Source organism: Heteronotia binoei, chromosome 9 (assembly GCF_032191835.1).
Source record: "Heteronotia binoei isolate CCM8104 ecotype False Entrance Well chromosome 9, APGP_CSIRO_Hbin_v1, whole genome shotgun sequence".
NCBI lineage: Eukaryota > Metazoa > Chordata > Lepidosauria > Squamata > Gekkonidae > Heteronotia > Heteronotia binoei.
In genome coordinates, this window is record NC_083231.1 from 125,865,482 (window position 1) to 125,888,760 (window position 23,279).

Genomic DNA, 23,279 nt, shown 5'->3' on the forward strand with positions numbered 1-23,279 from the left:
GGCCTCAGCCTCCATGCCCTGTAGTTGTCCCTCCAGAGGAACTGGTTGGCCACTGTGTGAGACAGGAGGCTGGACTAGATGGACCCTCACTAGTCTGATCCAGCAAGGCTCTTCTGAAGTTCTTCTGCTTCTGTAAAGTATGATAAATCAGGAAACAGCAGTACTATATTACTGACAATTTTAATGTCTTGTTTCTCAACACACCTAACAAAGCTTCTCATTCCAAAATTATCAAATATCACTGTTATGTCTCTACATACTTTCCTTTTATGAAAAAAATTCAGAATTCATTCCAAAAGATTTATCAATTCTTCCAAGATCGATAAAGTCAGACCCCAAATTTTCAGTAAGAAGACCTAATATAACAAAGTACCACCTTTTGTTTTTCTTGTAGACTTCTTATAGTAATGCTTGCTTTCCTACACTTAATGTCTAAGTCTTCAATCTTTCCACCTTCATTTTTCAGAATTTTTATTAATTATAGCTGCTTCAGCTCTGTTATATTTCTAAGATGTCTTTTCATTCATTGAGTTTACCTTTCCGTTCTTTAATTTAACTTAAATCTTCCAACATTTCTTCAGTTCCTTTTTCATTAGTTTTAAGTCTAATCAAGAGCACTTAATTTATTTTCTATTTCTAATGGGAAATGTATATTTGTAAAAAAAAATTCTACTCAAAATTTTGAAATTCATTCAGAAGAATCTCTCTGATAGAATCTATTCATAATGTCAAGAGGTAACTAAAAGACGAAGATTATTGAGGACTTCTTGTTTTCCTTTAGGTATTTTCCCCTCCTCCACCACCTTCTATCTCTGTAACGTATTACACATCCTTATTTATAGTTTAAGTTATCCATCCATTGAATACAAAGAATTTATCTTCTACAAAGGATTTGAAGATCAACATAGACCCAAACAACACAAATGGCAACGATAAAGACTACAATGTAACTTTACCCATCCCAGGTAAACTTTCTTTCTTCGTTCCAGAATGGCTAACCCACCTGGGTCTATACATTGTAACCAACTACCATCATTTGTCTTATAAAAGCAGCCTTCTGGACAGTTTCATTTCACTACAGTTCTAATCCTTTTAAATTTTGGTTTTGCACATTCTGCAAAATTGTTCCTGACCTACTCAGACGAGGTGGGAGCCACAACAAAGAGTGAATGTGAACGGGCAGTGGCTGATCTGAATTATTCGCTACATTCATACTGCGTCTTTCTCACTGAGGCTTAACACTGACTGCACAATGCAGGCCGACCCATTTGCAGGCTGGCACCATGAGGAGGCTTGGAAAGCAGTGGGACAGGCCATCCCGCACGTATGTGGGTCGAAGGTTACAAAAGGCTCAGGTGATAGCCAGAACCGGATGTGGGTGTGACACGCAGGTTCCACCTGATGCCCAACAGTAACCAGGCGTGGTGTTCTCTACCAATGGAGTTTCAAAGGAACTAAAAAAAAAAAAATCACCAGTATTGCCAAGAAGAGAAATCTGAAGCAATGAAGATTTTATGGGATAAATGCCTGAACCAATCATGGCCCACATAAGAACAGCCCTGTTACATCAGACTAACAGGTCAGACCATAAGAAATGGCTGCTGTCAGTCTCAGAAATCCTGGTTCGAATCCACACCCAGCCACAGATCTTGCATGATCTGTGCAAGTCAAACTTCTCAGCATTACAGACCCTCCGGGGTTGTTGTTAGGATGAACCAGAAAGGGGGCAAGGCACAAATGTGCTAGAATCATAGGAACATGTCATCTCATAAGCCTCTGCTCCAGTGCTAGGCTTCCAACGAATGCTTCCTCTAAGCGGTGGAGTCTTGTGAGCAAAAATTCGACTTTGTGAGCTACTGGCATTAAAGCTGTGAACCACTGCATAAAAGAGTTTGCTCTGGGGCCATTTTTCCTGAACCAAGACAAAAATGTGTGAGCTGGAGGCTAAAAAACTGAGCTAGCTCTCACTAACTCAGCATAGAGGGAACGCTGCTTCCAACACAAGACCGAATGCCCGTAAGTCCCGCTCCCCTTTGCCATTATCAAGCCTTCACTGCAGTCCTGCAACAGGCATTCAGAGGTACACTGCCCCTGAGCATGGCTGCTCAACTTAGGTGGGAATGGCTTTTACTGAGTCTGCCCACCGGTAGAGAAGGGTCCTTTCCAGGACAAGCAGCTCCACCACCACCCCCTCCTCCGCCAAAAGCCGCCCACTCGAAGCCTTGTGGCAGGGAGTCCCACAGGCAGCAGCAGCAGCAGCGGCGCTCAAGCCCCGTGCCCTGCACAAGCCCCGCCCCAACCCTCGCCAGCCACGCCTCCACTGAGCGCGAGCGCCAATCAGGTGCCAGCTTTCGGAACCTGAAAAGGGCGGGAAGTGCAAACGCTGAGCGATGCCTCAGAGATCCAATCAGCAGCGCAGCACCGCCCCCCGGGGGCGGGGCTCCCTGAGGCTGGCGCTTCTGTGGCCGCGGCGAAGCCCCTCGCAGGACCCCCCCCCCCCGCCACGCGCCCCCTCCCAGCCCGACTCGCGCGGTTCGCGGCCGCACCTGCTGGAAGCGGGACTTGCCCAGCTGGAAGGGCGGGTAGCCCGCCGCGCTCCCCTCCATTCCCCTCACGGCGCCGCTGGAGAGAGGAGAGTTTCCTCAGCCGCTGGCCCCGCCCCTCCTCTCGCCCCACGCCGCCAGGCCCGCCTCTTATTGGAGGAGGCTCACCGCAGATCCCGCGAAGGATGCTGGGACATGGAGTCCGAGGCGGAGGAGAAGCGGCCCGGCGAGGGTGAGCCACCGTGCATCACGGGAAATGTAGTCCCACTGGAGCACCGTGTTTGCCGGAGGAAGGGAGGGATTGTGGGAAACGTAGTTTGGGGCTGGGTCTCGACGGCGCATCGCGGGATTCGTAGTTTGCCGCTGGAGCTGGAAAGCGCCGCCGTGGGGAAGGAGCGAGGGCGGGTGCCTCTGGCGGGGCCTTGGCCTGATCCGGGTTTGCACGCAGCTCGCACTTCGGGATGGCCCGACACGGCTGCACCGTGCGAAGTGGGGAGGGGCTGGGACCTCTGCAGCCCGGGGAGACCAGCCGGAGCCCTCCCGTCCCAGGCGGCCAGGCCAGCGGAGCCCAGCCCAGAGCGAGAGCCTCGTCCGCCCGGGCGCCACGTGGGGCTGCCAAGTCCAACCCAAGAAATATCTGGGGGCTTTGGGGGTGTGACAAGCGCAACTGAGCTCACATTGAAAGGGACCGCACAACTTTTCTCCAAGTTTGGTGTCCTGGTGAAGTGCGCAGACTCTTATCTGGGAAACCGGGTTGGATTCCCCACTCCTCCACTTGCACCTGCTGGAATGGCCTTGGGTCAGCCAGACCTCTCTTATCTGGGAGAACCGGGTTGGATTCCCCACTCCTCCACTTGCACCTGCTAGGATGGCCTTGGGTCAGCCAGACCTCTCTTATCTGGGAGAACCGGGTTTGATTCCCCACTCCTCCACTTGCACCTGCTGGAATGGCCTTGGGTCAGCCAGAGCTCTCTTACCTGGGAGAACAGGGTTGGATTCCCCACTCCTCCACTTGCACCTGCTAGGATGGCCTTGGGTCAGCCAGACCTCTCTTATCTGGGAGAACCGGGTTTGATTCCCCACTCCTCCACTTGCACCTGCTGGAATGGCCTTGGGTCAGCCAGAGCTCTGGCAGAGTTGTCCTTGAAAGGGCAGCTGCTGTGAGAGCCCTCTTGGTGTAGTGGTTAAGTGAGCGGACTCTTATCTGGGAGAACCGGGTTTGATTCCCCACTCCTCCACTTGCACCTGCTGGAAGGGCCTTGGGTCAGCCAGAGCTCTCTTATCTGGGAGAACCGGGTTGGATTCCCCACTCCTCCACTTGCACCTGCTGGAATGGCCTTGGGTCAGCCAGAGCTCTCTTATCTGGGAGAACCGGGTTGGATTCCCCACTTCTCCACTTGCACCTGCTGGAATGGCCTTGGGTCAGCCAGAGCTCTCTCATCTGGGAGAACCGGGTTAGATTCCCCACTCTTCCCCTTGCAGCTGCTGGAATGGCCTTGGGTCAGCCAGAACTCTCTTATCTGGGAGAACCGGGTTGGATTCCCCACTCCTCCACTTGCACCTGCTGGAACGGCCTTGGGTCAGCCAGAGCTCTCTTATCTTGGAAAACTGGATTGGATTCCCCACTCCTCCACTTGCACCTGCTGGAATGGCCTTGGGTCAGCCAGAGCTCTGGGAGAGGTTGTCCTTGAAAGGGCAGCTGCTGTGAGAGCCCTCTCAGCCCCACCCACCTCACAGGGTGTCTGTTGTGGGGAGAGAAGATATAGGAGATTGTGAGCCGCTCTGAGTCTCTGATTCAGAACGGGGTATAAATCTGCAATTCTTCTTCTTCCATGCCTTCCCTCTGTTGGAAATATTGAAGGATAGGGGCACCATCCATCCCGTTTCTCCCAACAACAACCCTGCGAGGCAGGTAGGACAAAGTTTAGTCCAGTCAGGTGTCACATATGGGAAGGGGATGTTTAGTTGCCAGGATGGGCCAGCTTGGCTCTAATTGGCCTTTCCTGGCAACTAAACACCCCCCCCCCTCATCTTCCTTTGTGTGATGGTTAAGGGAATTCTGTTGCTCTGTGCCTGAAGAAGTGTATTTGTGCACAAAAGCTCACATCTCGAATGAAATGTCCTTAGTCTGAAAGATACCGCTGGACTCTAAACTTTGTTCTGTTGCTTCAGAGTAGCACAGCTGCCCTCCTGGGCCTATGAGGTAGGTGGGTGTGACTGACTGAAGAGCACCCAGCACGCTTCCATGGTAGAAGAGGGGGGCTTGAACCTGAGTCACTGAGGTCTTAATCTGCCACTCCATCCACTATACCACACTGGGCCTCAGTGAATGCAGAGAGGGTTGTTCTGGAATCTTCTTGAGTAAGTCTTCTTGAGTAAGTCTTGTGTGTCCCTCCACCCAGGGACCATTTGGCCCCTTTGATAAGCACACCATGCTGGGCCTGGCATTCACCTGTAAAGTGGGCATACCTTGCGCCTCTCACAGACAGGCTCCCCTGTACAGGATGCGTGCACCTGTCCAGTGTTGAGGCAATGAGTTAGCAATTGATATAAGTAGGATGATTCAGAAGTCACTGCCATTTCAGTGGCAGGCACTTCAGAGAGAACCTGTGTGTTCGGCTTGGGTACGTACCGGGCTTTCTCTGCACATCTTAAGTCCCAAGATGTGTTTATGAAAGGTTAGCCTTGACAAATGCAGTTGTAAATGCTTGCAGGATACAAATCCAATAAAATAAATACTGAAAAACAACTGATACATATCTACTAATTTAAGGAAAGGAAGGAAAGATCCCCTGTGCAAGCACCAGTCATTTCCGACTCTGGGGTGACGTTGCTTTCACAAGGTTTTCATGGCAGACTTTTTACGAGGTGGTTTGCCATTGCCTTCCCCAGTCATCTATGCTTCCCCCCCAGCAAGCTGGGGACTCGTTTTACCGACCTCGGAAGGATGGAAGGCTGAGTCAACCTTGAGCCGGCTACCTGAATACCCAACTTCCACTGGGGATCGAACTCAGGTCGTGAGCAGAGCTTTAACACTCTGCGCCAGTTTAAAGATTGTTCCAAATCCAGACACAGTCACCCCTTTGGCATGCTGCAGGGTAGCTGGCTGCCCACTTACGACCCAGGGCCAGATTAGCCATTAGGTCAAGCAGGCACTGGCCTATGAGCCCCCACCCTTTAGGGGCCCCAGGCTGGCTTCCCCCCCTGCTTGCAGCCCTCCCAGCCAGCACGCGCAGCCAGCAACTGAGCCATTCTTTGCCCGACTTGCCTGGTGTGGCTGCTGCTGGCGTTGTTGCCAAGTTTGCCTCTCTCTGTCAGAGGGGCTTTTGAGAGGCTGCTGTGGGTGGTGGGGTGGGCGCTCCAACTCAGAGATAATTTGCAAGGGGGCTCCCGAGGTTTTGACAGGGGCCTCCACAGGGTTTAATTTGGCCCTGTTAGGACCCCAAAAGAAAGAGCCTGAGATGGAACCAGAAGAACAAGCCAGGCCTGGTCTGGGAGGAGCCCCTTGGAGGCCACAGTCCACAAGGGCAGGCAGAAGCAGTAGGTGGACGTGTGGCAAGCAGGCCAGCCGGCCAATAATAGTGCCCTTCTGCGGGTGCCCTGCTTCTGGCTATAGAGAAGCCAGGGAGCTGGGCCAAGGCTTATCAAGTCCTTCAGCAGGCTGAGGAGTGACAGAAAAGCCCCCCCAAGCAGGAGTGGGAAAGGGGTGGAGCAGAGCAGTGAGTTGAGCTCACTTTGTGGGCTGCCAAGACCACCACAGCTGTATGTCCCGCCCTCCCAGCCCGCCCAACTGCCACAGGGACCCGAAAGGCCTTCTTTGTCTGGAAGTGACTGGCAGACCCCCACCCCCACCCCCAGACAGCTGACGCTTCCTGCTCGCCTCTGTTTTCACAGGTGCATCAGGATCCCTCTTGACACTGAGCCCTCCTCTCTGCACAGCATTCTTTCCAAGAGTGACAGCGACTTAGCTGCATCCCCCACGCTATCGTTTCCCCCCCCCACCCCTGCCCCACTCTCTGCCTCTCCAGCACAGACACAAAAGTCCCCTGTTGGGGCCTTTCCCAAATGAAAACAGACAGCTCTCCTTAACAACAACACACACGCACACCCTTCTCTCTCTGAGACACACCTCCAGCCCCACAAGCAGGGCGCTGGACCAGCCAAGAACTCAAAATTAGCAGCCGGAAATTTCTAAGCAACAAAATTCAACCATTTTTATTTCCTCTTTAAAGTGCTTGAAACATTAAACAAGCTATTTTTCTTTGTAACGCCCCCCCCCCCAAAAAAAACTTTTAATACAGGCAAGATCCTCTTCCCTTTGGGAATGCGGCAGAAGGAAGTCCCACCGGGAACTCCAGCATGACAAGCACACATTGCCCAAACTTGCTCCCAAGGAAAGATGACAAATACTATTTTTATCTTCCCATCAGACAGAAGGTGACTGAGACCGCCACACCCTGCCCTGCCCCGCCCCGCTGGTCTTTGCCCTCAGCAGCCAGCAAGGCAGGAGTTTCTTCTGGGCTGGGCTGGGCCGGAGGAATCCCCCACAGTGAGCAGACTGAAGTGGGCCCTGGCAGGGCACCAGAAGGAAGCAGACAGAGGACACAGGAAGTGGATTCTCCCCAGGGAATGCTACACCGTTGCTTGGGAGGGGGTCAGGCTCCACTCACTTGGGCGGGCAGGCAGGCAGAGTGGTGTGCAGCCCAGCCACTGCGGGCAACACAACAGCCCACCTCCTGCACCACAGAGCTGCCAAGCCCAGGGCCATCACACACACACACATTCCCCTTCCAACGCACCCCCTTTCTTGTTAAAGCTCCCCAGCTACTCTCTGAGTAAGGTAAATTGTGGGAGGATGCTGAATCCAGATTTCCAGTGAGGGAGCCACTCACTTTCAGTACAAGCGACACCTTCCTCAAAGGTCCAGAAGACCCCGAGAAAGGGGAGCTGGAACGAGGAGGAGGAGAAGGAAACAAAGGAGCCCAACCCCAGATCTCTCTTCAGCAAGGACGGTGTTCCCGACTGCAGAAAGTTGTGGCCAGTGGTCGAGGGCTGGAAAACAGAGTCCCACCAGAGGACCAGGCCCCAGGACAGCCCCACAGAGAGAACAGAATCCCAGCCCCTGTAAGGTGTCTGGCCCCACTGCAGACAGGCTGCCCCCCAAGTCCCAGCCAGCTGCTCTTCCCCTCCTCTCCCCACCAGATCAGCCAGTGAGAAGGGGGGGGGGGGGGCAAAGGGCGAGCTGGCAGCAGCACAAACTCCAGACTGGAGCTGGACGGGAAAGGCAGGCAAGTCAGCCAGACCCCCAAGTGGAATTCTGCAAGGCCACGGAGGGACCAAGGGGGAAGAACCCACCGCTCTTCCTTTGAAGAACACAAAGGCACTGCTCTTTTCTTGAGCATTAATCACTGCGGGGGCTGGGGGGACGAGAGCTCCCAGACGGGGTGCGGACCCACGGCTGTCTCCTCCCGGGCCACTTCCTGCCTTGATTCAGCCTCAGAGCATCATGGGACAAAGTGGACAGTCTGGAGGACAACGAGGGGTTCAAGGTGCAGTGTGCCTTCATTCCCTCCCCCGTGGCAGCAGTGCAGGCCTACCCCACAGCAATCCACCCTGGGCCCCTGCAGCAAGGCCCCAAAGGGGAGCACTGGGAAGGGGCCAAGGAGAAGCTGGCTGGTTGGCTGCCCGCCTCCATCTGCCACCGGCAGCCCTGCCAGCCGCAGAAGCTGCCTCCCACCCTGCTTGCAAAGGGCCCCTCCGACCCTCAGAGTGATTCTGCCGGAGCAGCAGACAAGCGGGGTGACAGGGATCAAATGGCCACAGACCCAGCCTGGGAATCCCCCGCTGGGCATGAGGAGGACACGGTGGCACAGTGACTGGCCGGAAGGCTTGCCGAGAGCAGCCCAGCGCCCCTCAGAAACAGATTTGGGGCTCAGCACCAAATCAAGGACACGTTCCCCTGCGGAGCTTTGGCATCTTGAAGAAATCGACTCATCTGTCAGAGAGTCCGACGTGGACGGAAGGCCTGGTGCCACACGTGGCTCTAGGAAAGCGTCTGCGGCCTGAGGGTTCGGAAGCACGGAGCCCCCCTGGGCCGTGGGGGAGTGAGAGGCCAGGGGGGTGGGTCACTTGGCTGCCTTGGCCCCCCCGCCCAGGGGGATCTGCAGCAAGGTGGGCGACTGCTCCATGATGCGCACCAGCAGCCGGTCGATGTAGTTCTCCAGCTCGCGGATGTGCTCCTGCTTCTTGCTCAGCTCCGCCTCCCGCTTCAGCAGCAGCTGGATCAGCTCCTCGTGCGTCAGGTGGAAGTACTTGGCCCAGCAGCCCGGCTGGGCAGGGTCCTACAGAAGGAAAGGGGCGGCAGTGAAGCGCGGCATCCAAACACGGCCAGCGGGCCCCACAAGCCCTTGTGGCTGCAGGGGCAGGGAGTAGGCAATGTAGGCATCCGCCTAGAGCACCACCTGACCGAGGGGCGCCACTGGACACTCCCTCCCTGACACGCGACTCTGCTCCGGACCGCTGCTGCCTCCTCCGCCCTCAGCAAAGCAACACTGCCCCCCTCTTCCCAGTGTGTGACTTGGGCTCACATCGTGTCCTCTCCTGCCACACTCCTTCCTGGCCTAGCCAGCAAGCACTTCTCACATTTAAAAAAAAAATTAAAATTAAATATCAGGAAATTAAAAATGTAAACATTTTCAAGTTTGGTGTTTTTCATTTTCCCTTCCATTTTGTTTTTATAATCGGGGAGGGGAATGCTAGGGGGTGACTCGCCTAGGGTGCCAGAAAACCGAGCACCAACCCTGGGGGGGGGGGGGCGGGGGGCACAAATGTTTGGGGAGGAGGGGATTGGATTTATACCCTGCCCTTCACGTGGAGTCTCAGAGCGGCTTACAAACTCCTTTCCCTTCCCCTTCGCACAACAGACACCCTGTGAGGGAAGTGGGGCTGAGAGAGCTCTGACAGAAACTGCTCTTCAGCGGAACAGCTCTGAGAGAACTTGTGGCTGCCCCAAGGCCATTCCAGCAGGTGCAAGTGGAGGAGGGGGGACTCAAACCCAGTTCTCCCAGATAAGAGAGCTCTGGCTGACCCAAGGCCATTCCAGCAGGTGCAAGTGGAGGAGTGGGGAATCAAACCCGGTTCTCCCAGATAAGAGAGCTCTGGCTGACCCAAGGCCATTCCAGCAGGTGCAAGTGGAGGAGGGGGGAATCAAACCCGGTTCTCCCAGATAAGAGAGCTCTGGCTGACCCAAGGCCATTCCAGCAGCTGCAAGTGGAGGAGGGGGGAATCAAACCCGGTTCTCCCAGATAAGAGAGCTATGGCTGACCCAAGGCCATTCCAGCAGCTGCAAGTGGAGGAGTGGGGAATCAAACCTGGTTCTCCTAGGTAAGAGAGCTCTGGCTGACCCAAGGCCATTCCAGCAGCTGCAAGTGGAGGAGTGGGGAATCCAACCCGGTTCTCCCAAATAAGAGTCTGTATACTTAACCACCACACTATACTGGTTCTTATAGTTAGTATGTTGATTTTTGTGGGTTTTCCCCTTAGGGACCCTGAACTGGGTGGAAAAGCAGCACAGAAATATTTTAAATAAACCACTGGGCTGTGTCAGCTGGCTCATGGGGGGCACTTCAGGGTGCTCCAAAGCCACCTGTGACCACACCCTACCCATTGGGGGGGCTTCTGGATTTCTGGTGGACCTCCTATGGCCACTGTGTGACTGGATGGCCTCCCTGCCTAATGCAACAGGGCTTCTCTAACATTCTTATGTTCTTAGCCCCCTTTTACCCTTTTCAGGTCTGTCTTTTCTAGTGGCAGAATCGGAGGGCCCGAGGAGTCGCTGCTCGTGGGCTTTGGCTTCAGCTTCTCCTGGGCGAGGGGCAGGCTGGATCGGCGCTGCTTCTCCAGGGGCCTCACCAGGTGCGGGCTGCAAAACACCAAAAGAAAGCAACAGCGTTAGGCCAGGCAGGGGAGAAGCAGAGACCAGGAGAGAAGGTTTTGTGCCCCACACTGAAAAGGTCCACTGTGCCTGACCCCACCACCCCATACTTGTAGGACCCCCCTCCCCCCCGGCCACTGGAATTCCACTGCAGAGGGCAGGCCTAGATCTGCAGGACTTCAGTTCTAGCAAGAGAGAAATTTCCCGACACTGACTGCATCTTTTGACCATGGAACCAATGGGGGGGAGGCAGGCTCCCTGTCTTGTTGGGTCGAGGCTAAGGAGGAGGGGCCCGTCAGCAGCTGAGTCAGGTAGGAGGTCTGCCCTGGACAGGAACAGACCCAGCCAGGTGTAGCACCTGCGGGTGACACTTTCTTCCCCTGCAGTGGTGCTTTGGCCATGTGGGGAAAGGCAAGTTCCAGTCTCAAGAGGCAGCAGCCCAACTAATGGCCACACCCAAACCCCACGAGCCACCCACTCCTCACTCCAGCCACGCAGCCCACTGCCCACGGCAAACCCCGGGGAGGAAGGGAGCCAGAGGAGGCCCAAGGGGGGGCTGGGAAATCACAGTCTCCCCCCACCCCCATAGTGGCTGTGCGGGCTTTCCCGAGACCCTTCCCCAACCTCAGAGCACAGCAGGTCTGTGATGTGGGGTGGGGGTGCATGAAAAGAAGCCTGCTTCCCTAAAGCACCGAGCTTGGGACAGATACGCTGGGCGAGAAGACCTCCGTTTCAGCCAGTTAAGGTCAACAGAGGCCAAAATGGCCAGTTCCACCTTGTGAGCCCCCCCCCCCAATCTTTTTCTCCAATGGGAAAATCGGCTTACTGCCTTTTTCTCTGCGACCACAGAGGGAGGACTACAGCCTCTGCCTCCCCCCCCCCACACACACACCTCAGCCCTTTCATTTTTGTAACATCCAGTCTGAGAAAGAGTTCCGAGACACTCAAAACCTTGCAGACGGTTTGGTTTCGTGTCATTTGGTTGATTCTCACGAAAGCTGTGGCTGCCCGGCTCACGTTCTCGGCTCAGGCCTTTCCGTAAAGGTCTTTCTCTCTCTGCACGTGAGCATCCCCGGGAGGGAGGCTGGATCCTGCAGCTTCCCTCCCTGGTCCCCGAGCGAAACTGCTGTGCCCGTCCAGCCCGTCCCACAGGGACTCCCCTCCCACTCCTTCCTATCAGGCCTGGCCATAAAGGCTTGCAGAGAACTTTATTTTCATCTGGGTCAATTCAGGCGGGTTGCCGTGTCGGTCTGAAGCAGCAGAACAGCGTTTGAGCCCAGTGACACCTTTAAGACCAACAGAGTTTTATTCTGAGCATGAGCTCTTGCACACAAAAGCTCCCGCCCAGAATCAGGGCCTTTTTTTTAGCAGGAACGTAGCCCCGGCTGGCTTGGCATCAGGGGGCGTGGCCTAATATGCGAATGAGTGCCTGCTGGGGGTTTTCTACCAAAAAATCCCTGCCCAGAATTAAACTTTGTTGGGCTAAAAGGTGCCTGGCTGGACTCAACCTTTGTTCTCCTCTTTCATCTGAAGGAGGGACGTGGCTGGTTTAGAGGTCACAGAACCAGAGTTGGAAGGGCCCTCCAGGGTCATCTAGTCCAACCCCCTGCACAGTGCAGGAAACTCCCAAACATGGGTGCCATTTGATTCCCATTGGTTGGCAAGCATTTCCCAGAAGCGTTCTGCCTCTGCCCTGACTCAGATTCCACTGGCAAGCTGTGGGGCCCCAAGGCAAAGCACTGCCTTGGGCTGGGGGGGAGAAATGACACAGCAGCGCCCCCCCTAGACTTGAGATCCAGGCTGAACATCAGGAGGAGAGATTGGAGGTCTTCCCCACCCTTCACTTGGCGTCTCAGAGCAGCTTCCCGTCTCCTTTCCCTTCGCCTCCCCCACACAGACACCCCGTGACAGGTTGGTGGGGCTGAGAGAGCTCTGGGAGAACTGCTCTTGAGAGAAACAGCTGTGAGAGAAAACTAACAAGTTCCATTAGCAAGGGAAGAGGCTCAGGCATTCCTGAGAGAACTTGTGGTTGTCCCAAGGTCACAGCAGCAGGTGCAGGTGGAGGAGGAATGGAAAATCAAACCCGGTTCTCCCAGATGAGAGTCTGCACACAACCACCACAGCAAAATGGCTCTCAGCTCAAGACGGCTGCCTTTGGGCCCCCGCAGGACAGAACAAGCCCACAGAGGGAGGGAGGGAGGGAGGGAGGGAGCTGCCGACTGCCCAGTTTGCAGCGGTGTGGCCCAGCCAGGCTCCCGGCTCGGAGGCGCCTTCCCCAGGCGGGAGATCTGCTTTGCAAGGGCTCCCCCTGCTGGCATCTGATGTGCTCCGGAGCAATTAAAAAGGCAAAGCAAAGGCAGCCGGTCCCCTGCGCAAGCGCCAGGTCATTACCGACTCATGGGGTGAACGTTTTCTTGGCAGACGTTTTGCGGAGTGGTTGGCCCTTGCCTTCCCCAGCCATCTGCACTTTCCCCCCAGCAAGCCGGATACTCCTTAGCAATTAGGAACATTCCATTGATTTTCATTTGAGGGGTAAGAAGAACTTCAGTGAAAGCTGCCGTTCTGCCTACATGGACCGAGGGACTCAAGCAGGATCTTGTCCACCAAGGAACATGGGGCTGCCAACCTCCAGGTGGGGCCTGCAGATCTCCCAAAAGGACAACTGATCTCCAGATGACAGATGCCCTGGAGGAAATGGATGCTTGGGGGGGGGGGCGGTGCTGTGTGGCATCACATCCCTGCTGAGGTCTCTCTCCCCCACCCAAGCCATCAGGAGTTTCCAGGGGTGGCACTGGGGCCACCCCAACACCTGCGCCACCCCCACCATGAGGGTCGGAAGGAGGTGATGGTGCCCCTTTCATCCAGCGGGGGCCGCAAAGGGAGCTGCAGGGCTCCTGTGCCTTGCTCCTCAAGGGGAGGCAGCCTCAGAGCGAGGCTGTTCCAGGCTTGGAGGAGAGCACACACCAACCCGCAGTCCCGCTGCTCTCAGAGTGGTGGGAGAGGCAGCCACCTACCTCACCTATTCTGGCCTGCCAGCCGTGGGAGTTTCCCAACTCAGCACTGACAACCCAATGGAATGCTGACTGCAGCCAGCTCAGCTTCCAGAACCGTCCGCAGAGGGGAAGGGACGCCTTGAACTGACCTCCTCTCTGCCTTCCCTGCATCAGAGAGGTTTTGGGAGGTACGGGCTTGGTTGGCACAGAAGTACGGGCTTGGTTGTCATCAGTACGCTGATGATACCCAGCTCTATCTATTGATGGACGGCCGGACTGGCGATGTCCCTATAAATTTGGACCAGGCGTTACAAGCCGTGGCTGACTGGCTCAGGCTGAGTGGGCTGAAGTTGAATCCGGCGAAGACTGAGGTCCTTTGCGTGGGCCGGGGCGGACCAGGAGGGGAGATCACCCTACTGGCTTTTGACGGTGCGCCACTGATACCAGTGCGCAGGGTCAAGAGCCTGGGAGTGCTACTGGAATCCTCTTTATCAATGGAGGCCCAGATAGCTGCCACGGCCAGATCCGCCTTCTTCCATCTCAAGAGGGCGAGGCAGTTGGCTCCCTTCTTGGAACGCAGCGACCTAGCAACTGTGATCCACGCAACGGTCACCTCGAGACTAGACTACTGCAATGCCCTCTACATGGGGCTGCCCTTATGCCGAACACGGAAACTTCAGGTAGTGCAGAACGCGGCGGCCAGGCTGCTGCTGGGACTACCTCGGTGGGAACACGTGCAGCCTGGGCTGCGGGATCTGCACTGGCTGCCGGTTGTGTACCGTGTTCGCTATAAGGTGCTGGTTATCACCTTTAAAGCCCTATATGGCCGAGGACCTGCCTACCTCAGGGACCGCCTCTCCCCATATGTTCCCCAGAGAGCACTGAGATCTAGCTCCCAAAACCTCTTAAAAATCCCTGGGCCAAGAGAGGCTAGACTGAAGACAACCAGGGAGCAAGCCTTTTCAGCAATGGCCCCTCGATGGTGGAATCAACTTCCAGAGATGGTGCGAGCCCTGCAGGACCTGAACCAGTTCTGCAGGGCTTGCAAAACCTCTCCGTTTCAGCTTGCCTTTGGGACAGAACCTGGTTAAACGGATCTGTAGCCATTCCGCCATCCTGTACATGATCGCGATCTATTGCACTTTATAGCACCGTTTTATCCATCTAATTAACTATGTGATTGAATTTGTAACTGAATTGTATTTTAAAATTGTTTGTTTTACATTGTATTTTATTTATATCACGGTGTTCCGTGTCTGTGAGCCGCCCTGAGCCCGCCACTGGCGGGGGAGGGCGGGATATAAAAATAAATTTATCTTATCTTATCTTATCTTATCTTATTTTATCATGCAGCACAGAAGCCATCATCCCACCCCCACCCACCCCTTAACTTAACAGCCCAGAGGGTGGCTGAGGCTCTCCAAAGCCACACAGCTCAGGTTTGCAAGGATGCCTTGAGTGCTGCAAAAAGGGCCTCCTCGACAGAGATGACTCCCCCCAGCAAGGCCCAGAGGCCTTCCTCTATTCCCCACTCCCCCCCCTCAAAATGAAATAAAGAAAAACTGGAGGGGGGGACATCTCTTCTGAAAAACCAATGAAATAATATTAGTTTATAGAGTGTTAATTTTTTCAAAATAGCCTGCTTAAAATTAAATCTGAAAACAAGCATGTTGTACCCCCTCCATGAGCCAACCAGCGTGTAATCCCCCAGCCCCACCCCGCATCCCCACCCAACTGTTTCAGGACAGAAAAACATCACTGGGGGGAGGGCATGCAGTCCCCATGCACAGGAGAGCACCCCTTGCAGTTCACACCGGAAAGAGTGGGGGGCACAGGCCAGATCCACCCTGCGTGCTCTGCAGCAGCTGAACCAGTGGCCCCCTCCCTTCCCTCCAATTTCCAGGTGCGGGAGGGGGAAACTATTTTAAGGCCACATATTAGAAGCATGACATGGAAAGTCACCCCACAGGGCCATTGTGCTCCCACCCTCCCTCCATAAGAGCCCCACCCACTTTGCTCCCCCGTGGTGGTGAGGGGGGAGGAAATACCGCATACTGTATTTGATGCTCTTAGAAAGACGGTTTAGTGGTTAAGATTGGTCATAAATTAGGCATGCGAAGTCACTCAGCAGATGGACAGGTTTCTTACCTGTAACTCGTGATCTTCGAGTGGTCATCTGTGCAATCACACATATGGGTAATCCGCAGGATTGGTCCCAACCTCGGAGAATTCAAAGCAATCTTGATCGCAGATCTGGCGCGCCTCCCACTCGTCCTGGGGAGGAGGCAGGCACTGCGCATGCCTGGACGAGGGGGAGGCGCCTAGCCACTCAGTTTCTTCCCGCCGCCGGACAGGTGGAAAACGAATGTGCTAGATGAGCGTCCAGCAGCGGGGAAGGCTGGGTGGGTCTGTGTGATTGCACAGATGACCACTCGAAGATCACGAGTTACAGGTAAGAAACCTGTCCATCTTCTTCGTGGTCTCTGTGCATTCACACATATGGGTGATTAGCGAGCTATTTCTTCGGAGGTGGGTGCTGGATCTGTAAGAATATGCATGGTTAGGACAAAAACATAAAGAGTATAGTACTCACGATGGTTAGTCGAAGATGGAGCGCAGCACTGCTTGTCCGAAGGAGGCATCACGCCGGGCACGGACGTCAAGAGCGTAGTGCGAGGCGAAGGTAGATGTAGAGGACCAGACGGCTGCAGCGCAGATGTCCTCTATAGGGATGCCCTTCATGAAGGCTGACGAGGTAGCCACGGCTCTGGTCGAGTGGGCTCGTATGTGTTGAGGAACTGGCTGTTTCGCCAGTTGGTAGCAGAGTTCAATAGCGGCAACGAGCCACTTGGAAAGTCTCTGAGTAGATATTTTGCTGCCCTTGTTGTGGGCGGCGTACGCGACAAAGAGTCTAGGGTCTGTACGGAATTGGCGGGTTCTGTCTATGTAGAAGGCTAGAGCCCTACGTGCGTCCAGGTTATGGAGCGCCCTTTGCCCTGCATCCGCGGGGTGCTGAAAGAAAGCTGGTATGGTTGATTGTCTCCCCAGGTGAAAGGGAGAGACGACCTTTGGCAGGAATGTCGGGTCGGGTCGGAGGACCACCGTGCTATTGTGAAAGATCGTATATGGTGGGTCCGCCCTGAGTGCACAGATGTCGCTGGCCCTCTTGCCTGTGGTGAGAGCCGTGAGTAAGGCTGTCTTCCATGACAGCAGGTGTAGTGGAATAGAAGCCATGGGCTCAAAAGGCGGTTTCATGAGCTGGCTTAGGACGAGAGAAAGGCTCCAGGTAGGAAGAATTTGTTTGACTGGTGGGTGTAGGCGAATGATGCCCTTGAGGAAGGCTCTGGTAGCATGGTGAGAGAAGACAGTCGTGCCCCCAATGCGGGGGTGGAAGGCTGAGATGGCTGCCAGGTGAACCTTCAGTGAAGAGTATGAGAGCCCCGCCCTAGAGAGCGTTAGGGTATAGGTTAGCACCTGGGATATGGTGGCGCAGCTAGGGTCGAAGTTGTGTTGTGAGGCATAGTGAGAGAAACGCTTCCACTTAAGTAGATAGAATTTTCTAGTGGATGGCTTCCTAGAATTCACTAGGACCTGGCGGACCTCAGGGGGAAACTCTAGAAACTGATCCTCCAGGCTGTCAATTTGAGTGATGCCGGGTTGTGATGCAGGACCTTGCCGTCCTGTTGGGAGAGGAGGTCCTGTGCTTGAGGAAGTAGGAGGAATGTATTGTTGGACAGAAGCAGCAAGGTTGTAAACCATGGCTGGCGGGGCCACCATGGGGTTATTAGAATGCAATTCGTGCGGTCTACTTGAATCTTCTGTAGAACTCTGGTGATAAGTGGAACGGGAGGAAAGAGGTAGTGGAATGCTCCCTTCCACGTTTGGAGGAAGGCGTCCCCTTTGGAGAGTTGAGACGGAGGACCCCTCATGTAGAAGTGGATGCATTGGGCATTTGACGGTGAAGCAAATACATCTACTTTCGGGGTCCCGAAGATGCTGAAGATCTGTCGGATGTATTTGCTGTTGATGGACCACTCGTGGTTGTTGGTCGAGTGGCGGCTCAGGGCATCTGCCTGGGTGTTTTCGGTTCCTGGTAGGTGAACAGCCGTGAGGAAGATGCCCTGGCTTATGCTCCAGTGCCACAACGCCAGGGCCCTCTTGCAGAGTCTGATGGAGGTGGTGCCTCCCTGCCTGTTGATGTAAAATACCGTGGCGATGTTGTCGGAGGTGACCTGGACGTGCTGGTTCCTCAGCGATGGGAGGAAGGACCGTAAGGCCTTGTGCACTGCGAGGAGCTCTAAGCAGTTTATGTGGAGAGAGCGTTCGTAGTCTGACCACTGGCCCTGTACTGTGAGGGCTCCCAAGTGGGCTCCCCATCCCCACTTGGAGGCGTCTGTGGTGACAATCACCGAGGGGGGTGCCTGTTTGAACGGCATGCCCTTGCGGAGGTGACGTTCCATTGTCCACCACTTGAGGGATGTTATGATGTGTGGCGGGAGGGTGAGTAGCGTGGACTGGTGCTGTGTGTGCGGATGGAAGGTCCTGACGAACCACATCTGTAGGGGTCGCATGTGGAGCTTCGCGAAGCACAGAACTGCGGTGGTTGCTGCCATGAGGCCTAACATTCTCTGGAATGTGAGGGCTGTTTGAGATCGCTGGGCGATGATGGTGGTGGCCAGAGACTGTATACCGAGTACTCTGTCCTGAGGTAGGGAGGCCGTTTGAGAGACTGTGGAGATGTCTGCTCCTATAAACTGGATTCGCTGGGTAGGAACCAGTTTGGACTTTGATAGGTTGACTTGGAGGCCTAGGGTGGCCAGGAGAGAGAGGGTAGCGGAGACGTCCAGTTGCAGCTGTTCCTTTGAGTGTGCGACGATCAGCCAGTCGTCTATGTACGGGTAAATTGATATGTGTTGCTGACGTAGTGTGGCTGCTACCACTGCCATACACTTGGTGAAAACCCTCGGGGCTGTGGATAGGCCGAACGGGAGGGAGCAGAACTGGAAGTGCTGTTCCCCGATGGCGAACCTGAGAAACCTTCTGTGACGGTGATTGATTGTGATGTGGAAATAGGCATCCTGAAGGTCTATGGACGCCATCCATGCTTGTTCTGGGATGAGCGGGAGGATTGCCTGGAGTGTGATCATACGGAATTTCTTGTAGGTTATGTGCAGGTTGAGTTTGCGGAGGTCGAGGATGGGGCGGAGTCCACCGTCCTTTTTTGGCACCAGGAAGTAACGGGAATAAAATCCGGTGCGATGGTATTGAGGTGGAACTGGTTCTATCGCGCCTTTGTGCAGCAAAGACGCGATTTCCGCCTGCAGGGGAGTGGACGGAGGTGTGGTGAGGAATCTGTGGTGTTTCGGAGTGGATGCGAATTCTATTAGGTAGCCCCTTTGAATGATGGCGAGGACCCAGGAGTCCAAAGTGATGTCTCTCCAGGCAGGGTAGAACGGTTGCAGACGAGTGTGTGTGGAAGGCTGCGGCTGATGGGGGGAAACTGGACGGCTCGGGGCAGGGTGGTCAAAGAGACGGTTTGGAAGTAGCTGCAGGTTTCTTGGCTGTTTGAGGGCGTCGGTGCTGAAAGGAGGGTTTAGATTGTGGTGGTTTGCGTCGCCATGGCTCCTGTTGTCTCGGGGACCTGGTTCCCTTATAATGGCCGGGCCTCCAGTTCCTGTGCCTGCTGAATTGGGTTGGATGTTGCGAGACTCCCAGTCGTTTCGCCCTCTTCCTGCCATCGTCTACCGATGTGAGAATGTCATCCGTAGTTGCATTGAATAAACCAAGGCCATCGAAGGGCAAATCCTCAACCTTGTACTTGATGTCAGGTTGAAGGGACGAGGATCTAAGCCAGGCGTGTCTGCGAAGGGCTATGGCTGAGGCCAAGGTTTTGGAGGAACACTGTGCAGCGTGACGAGCGGTGTTGATCTGCTGCTTGCTTACTCTGGCTAGCTCCTGCAAGGCATTGGTCGCTGATTTCTGGGATGCCTCAGGTAGAGATGGGATCAGTGTGTTAAGGAAGGTGGTCAAGTTGTAGGCGTATGCTGAGAAGCATGCCATGTAATTATGTATTTTAGTCGTGGCCGTTGTGAGGGAGTATATCTTCCTCCCAATGGTGTCGAGCTTTTTGCCTTCCCGCTCTGGGGGCACTGGGTGCCTGGTTTGTTTGGACTTCGACGAAGAATGGACAATGATCGAGTTCGGAGCCGGGTGTGTGAATAGAAACTTCGAGTCCGGTGCGTGTATCTTATAAAGGGCTTCAACCCTTTTGGATGTTGGTGGTACCGATGCCGGTTTGTCCCATGCTTCCTTGAGCGTTTCCAGAAGGACAGGGAGCATGGGGAGAGAAGAGCTTGATGGTAGATCCGCATGAACTAGGTCGAATACGACGTCCGAAACTCTGGGTGCGTCGGTGTTGAGCTTCAGGTTCAGTGAGTTCGCCATATTCGAGACGAGGTCGAGGTATGACTTTGGGCCCTCTGACGGCGATAGTTCCGCTGGCTTTGCTATGTCGGAGTCCGGAGACTGTAAGTCCGAGCCCGAAGAGTGGTCGGAGTCGGAGAGTTCCTGCTCGGAGTCGTCCTCGGTTTCTTGGTGCGGGTCAGGCTGGGGTTGGAGGGGTGCCGGCTGTTTGTCAGGAACAACGCGCATGGATTCGAGTGGTGAAGGGAGTTTCGGTTCGGCGCTACGGCGCGTGGGTTCGTCACGATGCCGAAGCAATGTGTCCAAATCAGGGTGATGTCTGCGTGGAGACACATCTCGGTAACGGGTTCGGTCTGGTCTGTCCATGCGGTCCCGGTACCGAGGAGAGTCATGATAGCTGCGGTAGTGACGGTCTCTCGGGTCTGTGCGGTAGACCTCGTAGGACGGAGATCGTCGGTGCCGTCTTCGGTCCCGAGGGGACGGGGACCTGGACCTCGATGGGGAGTAATAATAGTATCTCTCCCTGCGGCGGCTGTGTGACCGTCGGCGACTGCGGGATCTTGGTCTGGTTGGAAGGACTCTAGGAGTCGAAGGCTCTCGGGTCAGAGCGTGGGCGTCCAGTGGTTGTGAGAGATCCACGAATTTACGAGGGTCGAGAGGACGGTGACTGCTGACGGATATAGGAGAGTGAGTCTCCAGTATCTGGTCCGGTGGAGAGTTCGATATCGATGGGGACTTAGATGAGATGCGCACGATTTCTAACGGTGTGACAGACGGTGTTGCCGTCGACTTCGATGTCGGAGTTTTCGGGATCGAGCCCGAGCCGTCTGCGATCGGGTTCGATGCCTTCTGTTTAGTTGCGGTCGAGCTCGTGGTCGGATTCGAACCCGAGTGTTGTCCGGTTTGATCTGATGGCCGGGTCTTAGGCTTCTTAGAGCTTACATTGCCCGTCGGGTCCGCGTGGGCAGAATCGGAGCGGCGGCGCTTTCTGGTGTCATCCGACTTTTTGGTGTGCTTGCCAGACTTGGGCTTGCAGGGACCTTGAGTCGCAGAAGCTGCCGACTGCGTCTCTCCCGCGAGAAGTGGGGAAGATGGCGCGAGTTGTTGTTGTCCGCCATGCGGCGTGGTCGGTCGGAGGGAGGTCTCCATAAGATGGCTCCTGAGCCTCGCGGCACGATTTTTGCGGGCCTGTTTGCCAAACTGGCTGCAGTGCACGCAGGAGTCTGTACGGTGAGTCTCTCCGAGGCAAAAAAGGCAAAGAGAGTGACCGTCCGACGAAGGGATTTTGGAAGCGCAGCGGGTGCAACGTTTAAAAGTTATTTTGTCCCTTCCTTCCATCCGCCCGGGGGGGGGGGGGAGGGAGAAGTCCGGAAAAATAGTAGAAGAGAGGTCTTTTTTTTTTTTTTTTTTTTATACGATACCAAGGAGAAGGTGAAGATTGAAGCGAAGAATTGAAGCGAAGAGAAGGTGAACGTTGAAGATTGCAATGAAGAGTTGGAGATCAGCGAGGAAGGTGCGATCCGGTCGGCGGTAAGGAAGAAACTGAGTGGCTAGGCGCCTCCCCCTCGTCCAGGCATGCGCAGTGCCTGCCTCCTCCCCAGGACGAGTGGGAGGCGCGCCAGATCTGCGATCAAGATTGCTTTGAATTCTCCGAGGTTGGGACCAATCCTGCGGATTACCCATATGTGTGAATGCACAGAGACCACGAAGAAGATATTAAAATTCCATCCCCACCCCAAAGCCGCTGGGGACACACTTGAAATTCTGAGGCCATGGGGCAGGGAAAACCCCTCCCACCTCCCCCAGGGGGGAAATGAACCAGAAAATGAGCCGCGTTTTCCTGGGGCCGCATTCAGCATGCCAGGGCCCCGACAGGATTCCAAGCGGGAGGTTACTGGCTCCCTTTATCTGACCCTCACCAAGCCTTGCCTCAGGAGCAGCCCCACAGCAGCCGGGCAGAAGGCTCCCCGAGGGTCCAGCCTGAAGGTGCGGCTGTCGTGGCCACTGCACCCTTCGTCAGCCTCCTGAAATGGCCACGCCATCACGCTCGCTGCATGGAAAGCCCCTTCAAATGACCCACCGGGCCTCCTCTACTCTTGCAACTAACTGCCAAAGCCCACTTTGTTTCAGCAGACGGAATCCAGCCAGACCGGAGCACACTGAAGTGAAGCGACAGACCCTGCCTGAGAGTGCCTGGAGAGCCACTGCCCATCGGAGGAGACAAGACTGGGCCAAGGGGGGTCTGATTCAGCAGAAGGCCACTTCGTGTGCCCCTCGGAGCAAAACAGGTCTGCTTAAGGCTCCCCACCTCCACCTCACACGGCCCGCTCTCCACCACAACCAGGCCCAGAAAGGGAGCCCAGTCCAGCAGACCAGAAAATGCCAGCGCCAACCTGCTCAGCTCTGGCTGGAGGAAGAGGGCAATTTCAGGACAGTGAGCCTTCTTCTCTGCGAGAGGTGCTAGCCAAGATTTAGCCTATCCTGGGCAACGAGGCAATGAAGTTCTGAAGAGCATGGCAACCGTCACTCTTCATCGCGTGAAGGGTGTGGTGAGAAACATATCTGACTACCCAAGGCCAAGAGCGACCAGGAAGCAGGTCATGAGAGGGAGCAGAACCCGCCCCCCTCCACCTCAAGCGGGCAAGGGAAAGGCGGAGGATTTCGGTTTGCCCCACTCCATGAAGTCCCACAGCATTTTATGGGCTGCAGGCTCATCGTGCCGAATCCCCACCCACCATTTTCTTTTGATGTACATTTAGGCATTCTTTCTGGGGATGGATTGGGGGAGATGCCCCCTTTGAATATGAGGCAACCTGGATTAAACACTCCCCCCTTCCGCAATTGAGCTCTTCCCCCAGAAAGCTGGGCAGCAGCTGCGGGGGCACCAGGGCTCCCTACAGAGCTCCCCTTCGGAATATTGCTGCATGGAACAAGGAAGACCAGACCGGTGCCTCCCTTGCCCTCCACCTCCTGCATTTCGTGGCCCTTTGAGAAGGGCAGTTTCAGTTCTGCTTCAGACCTTCACAGAAATGCTTGGCTAGCAAGGAACCGATAGAAGGCACTCAACAAAGCCACCTTCTGCTGCCCTTTGAGGTACAGCTTGGCTTCCACTTCTCCCCCAGGCCATGGCGGGTGCTGCACTGGCCCAAGGGGTAGCTGCCGCTTCAGGCACCAGAGCTGGGCGGAAGCCCCACTGGGAGAGCCCTTGTGGCCCAGCTCACAGCAGCCTCACTTTGGAGGGCTTCCTGAGTCAACGGCCATTTCCCGCTCATTCCCCCAGCAGCTATAAGAGGAAAGGTCCCTCCCCATCTTCTCACCCAAGCACCTTCCTCTCCTCCAGCCAAGCAGATGCAGCCGCATGGAAATGAACCCCTGAAAACCAGCATT

The 23,279-nt window shown here is 55.2% G+C and overlaps 2 protein-coding genes across 5 annotated transcripts in view; both read right to left on the minus strand.

The window, feature by feature from the left end:
• SFXN5 (sideroflexin 5) overlaps window positions 1-2,680 on the minus strand; it is a 120,504-nt gene extending 117,824 nt beyond the window's left edge. For all 4 annotated transcript variants that reach the window (XM_060246102.1, XM_060246106.1, XM_060246104.1 and 1 more), the window contains exon 1: window positions 2,547-2,680. In XM_060246102.1, the coding sequence (XP_060102085.1) occupies window positions 2,547-2,606 (60 nt within the window). In that variant the 5' untranslated portion in view covers window positions 2,607-2,680. The remainder of the gene's footprint in view (window positions 1-2,546) is intronic.
• A 4,051-nt stretch (window positions 2,681-6,731) lies between these two features.
• RAB11FIP5 (RAB11 family interacting protein 5) overlaps window positions 6,732-23,279 on the minus strand; it is a 65,347-nt gene continuing 48,799 nt past the window's right edge. Inside the window, 2 exon segments of the mRNA XM_060247441.1 lie at window positions 6,732-8,884; window positions 10,326-10,464. Of these exon segments, the coding sequence (XP_060103424.1) occupies window positions 8,669-8,884; window positions 10,326-10,464 (355 nt within the window). The 3' untranslated portion in view covers window positions 6,732-8,668.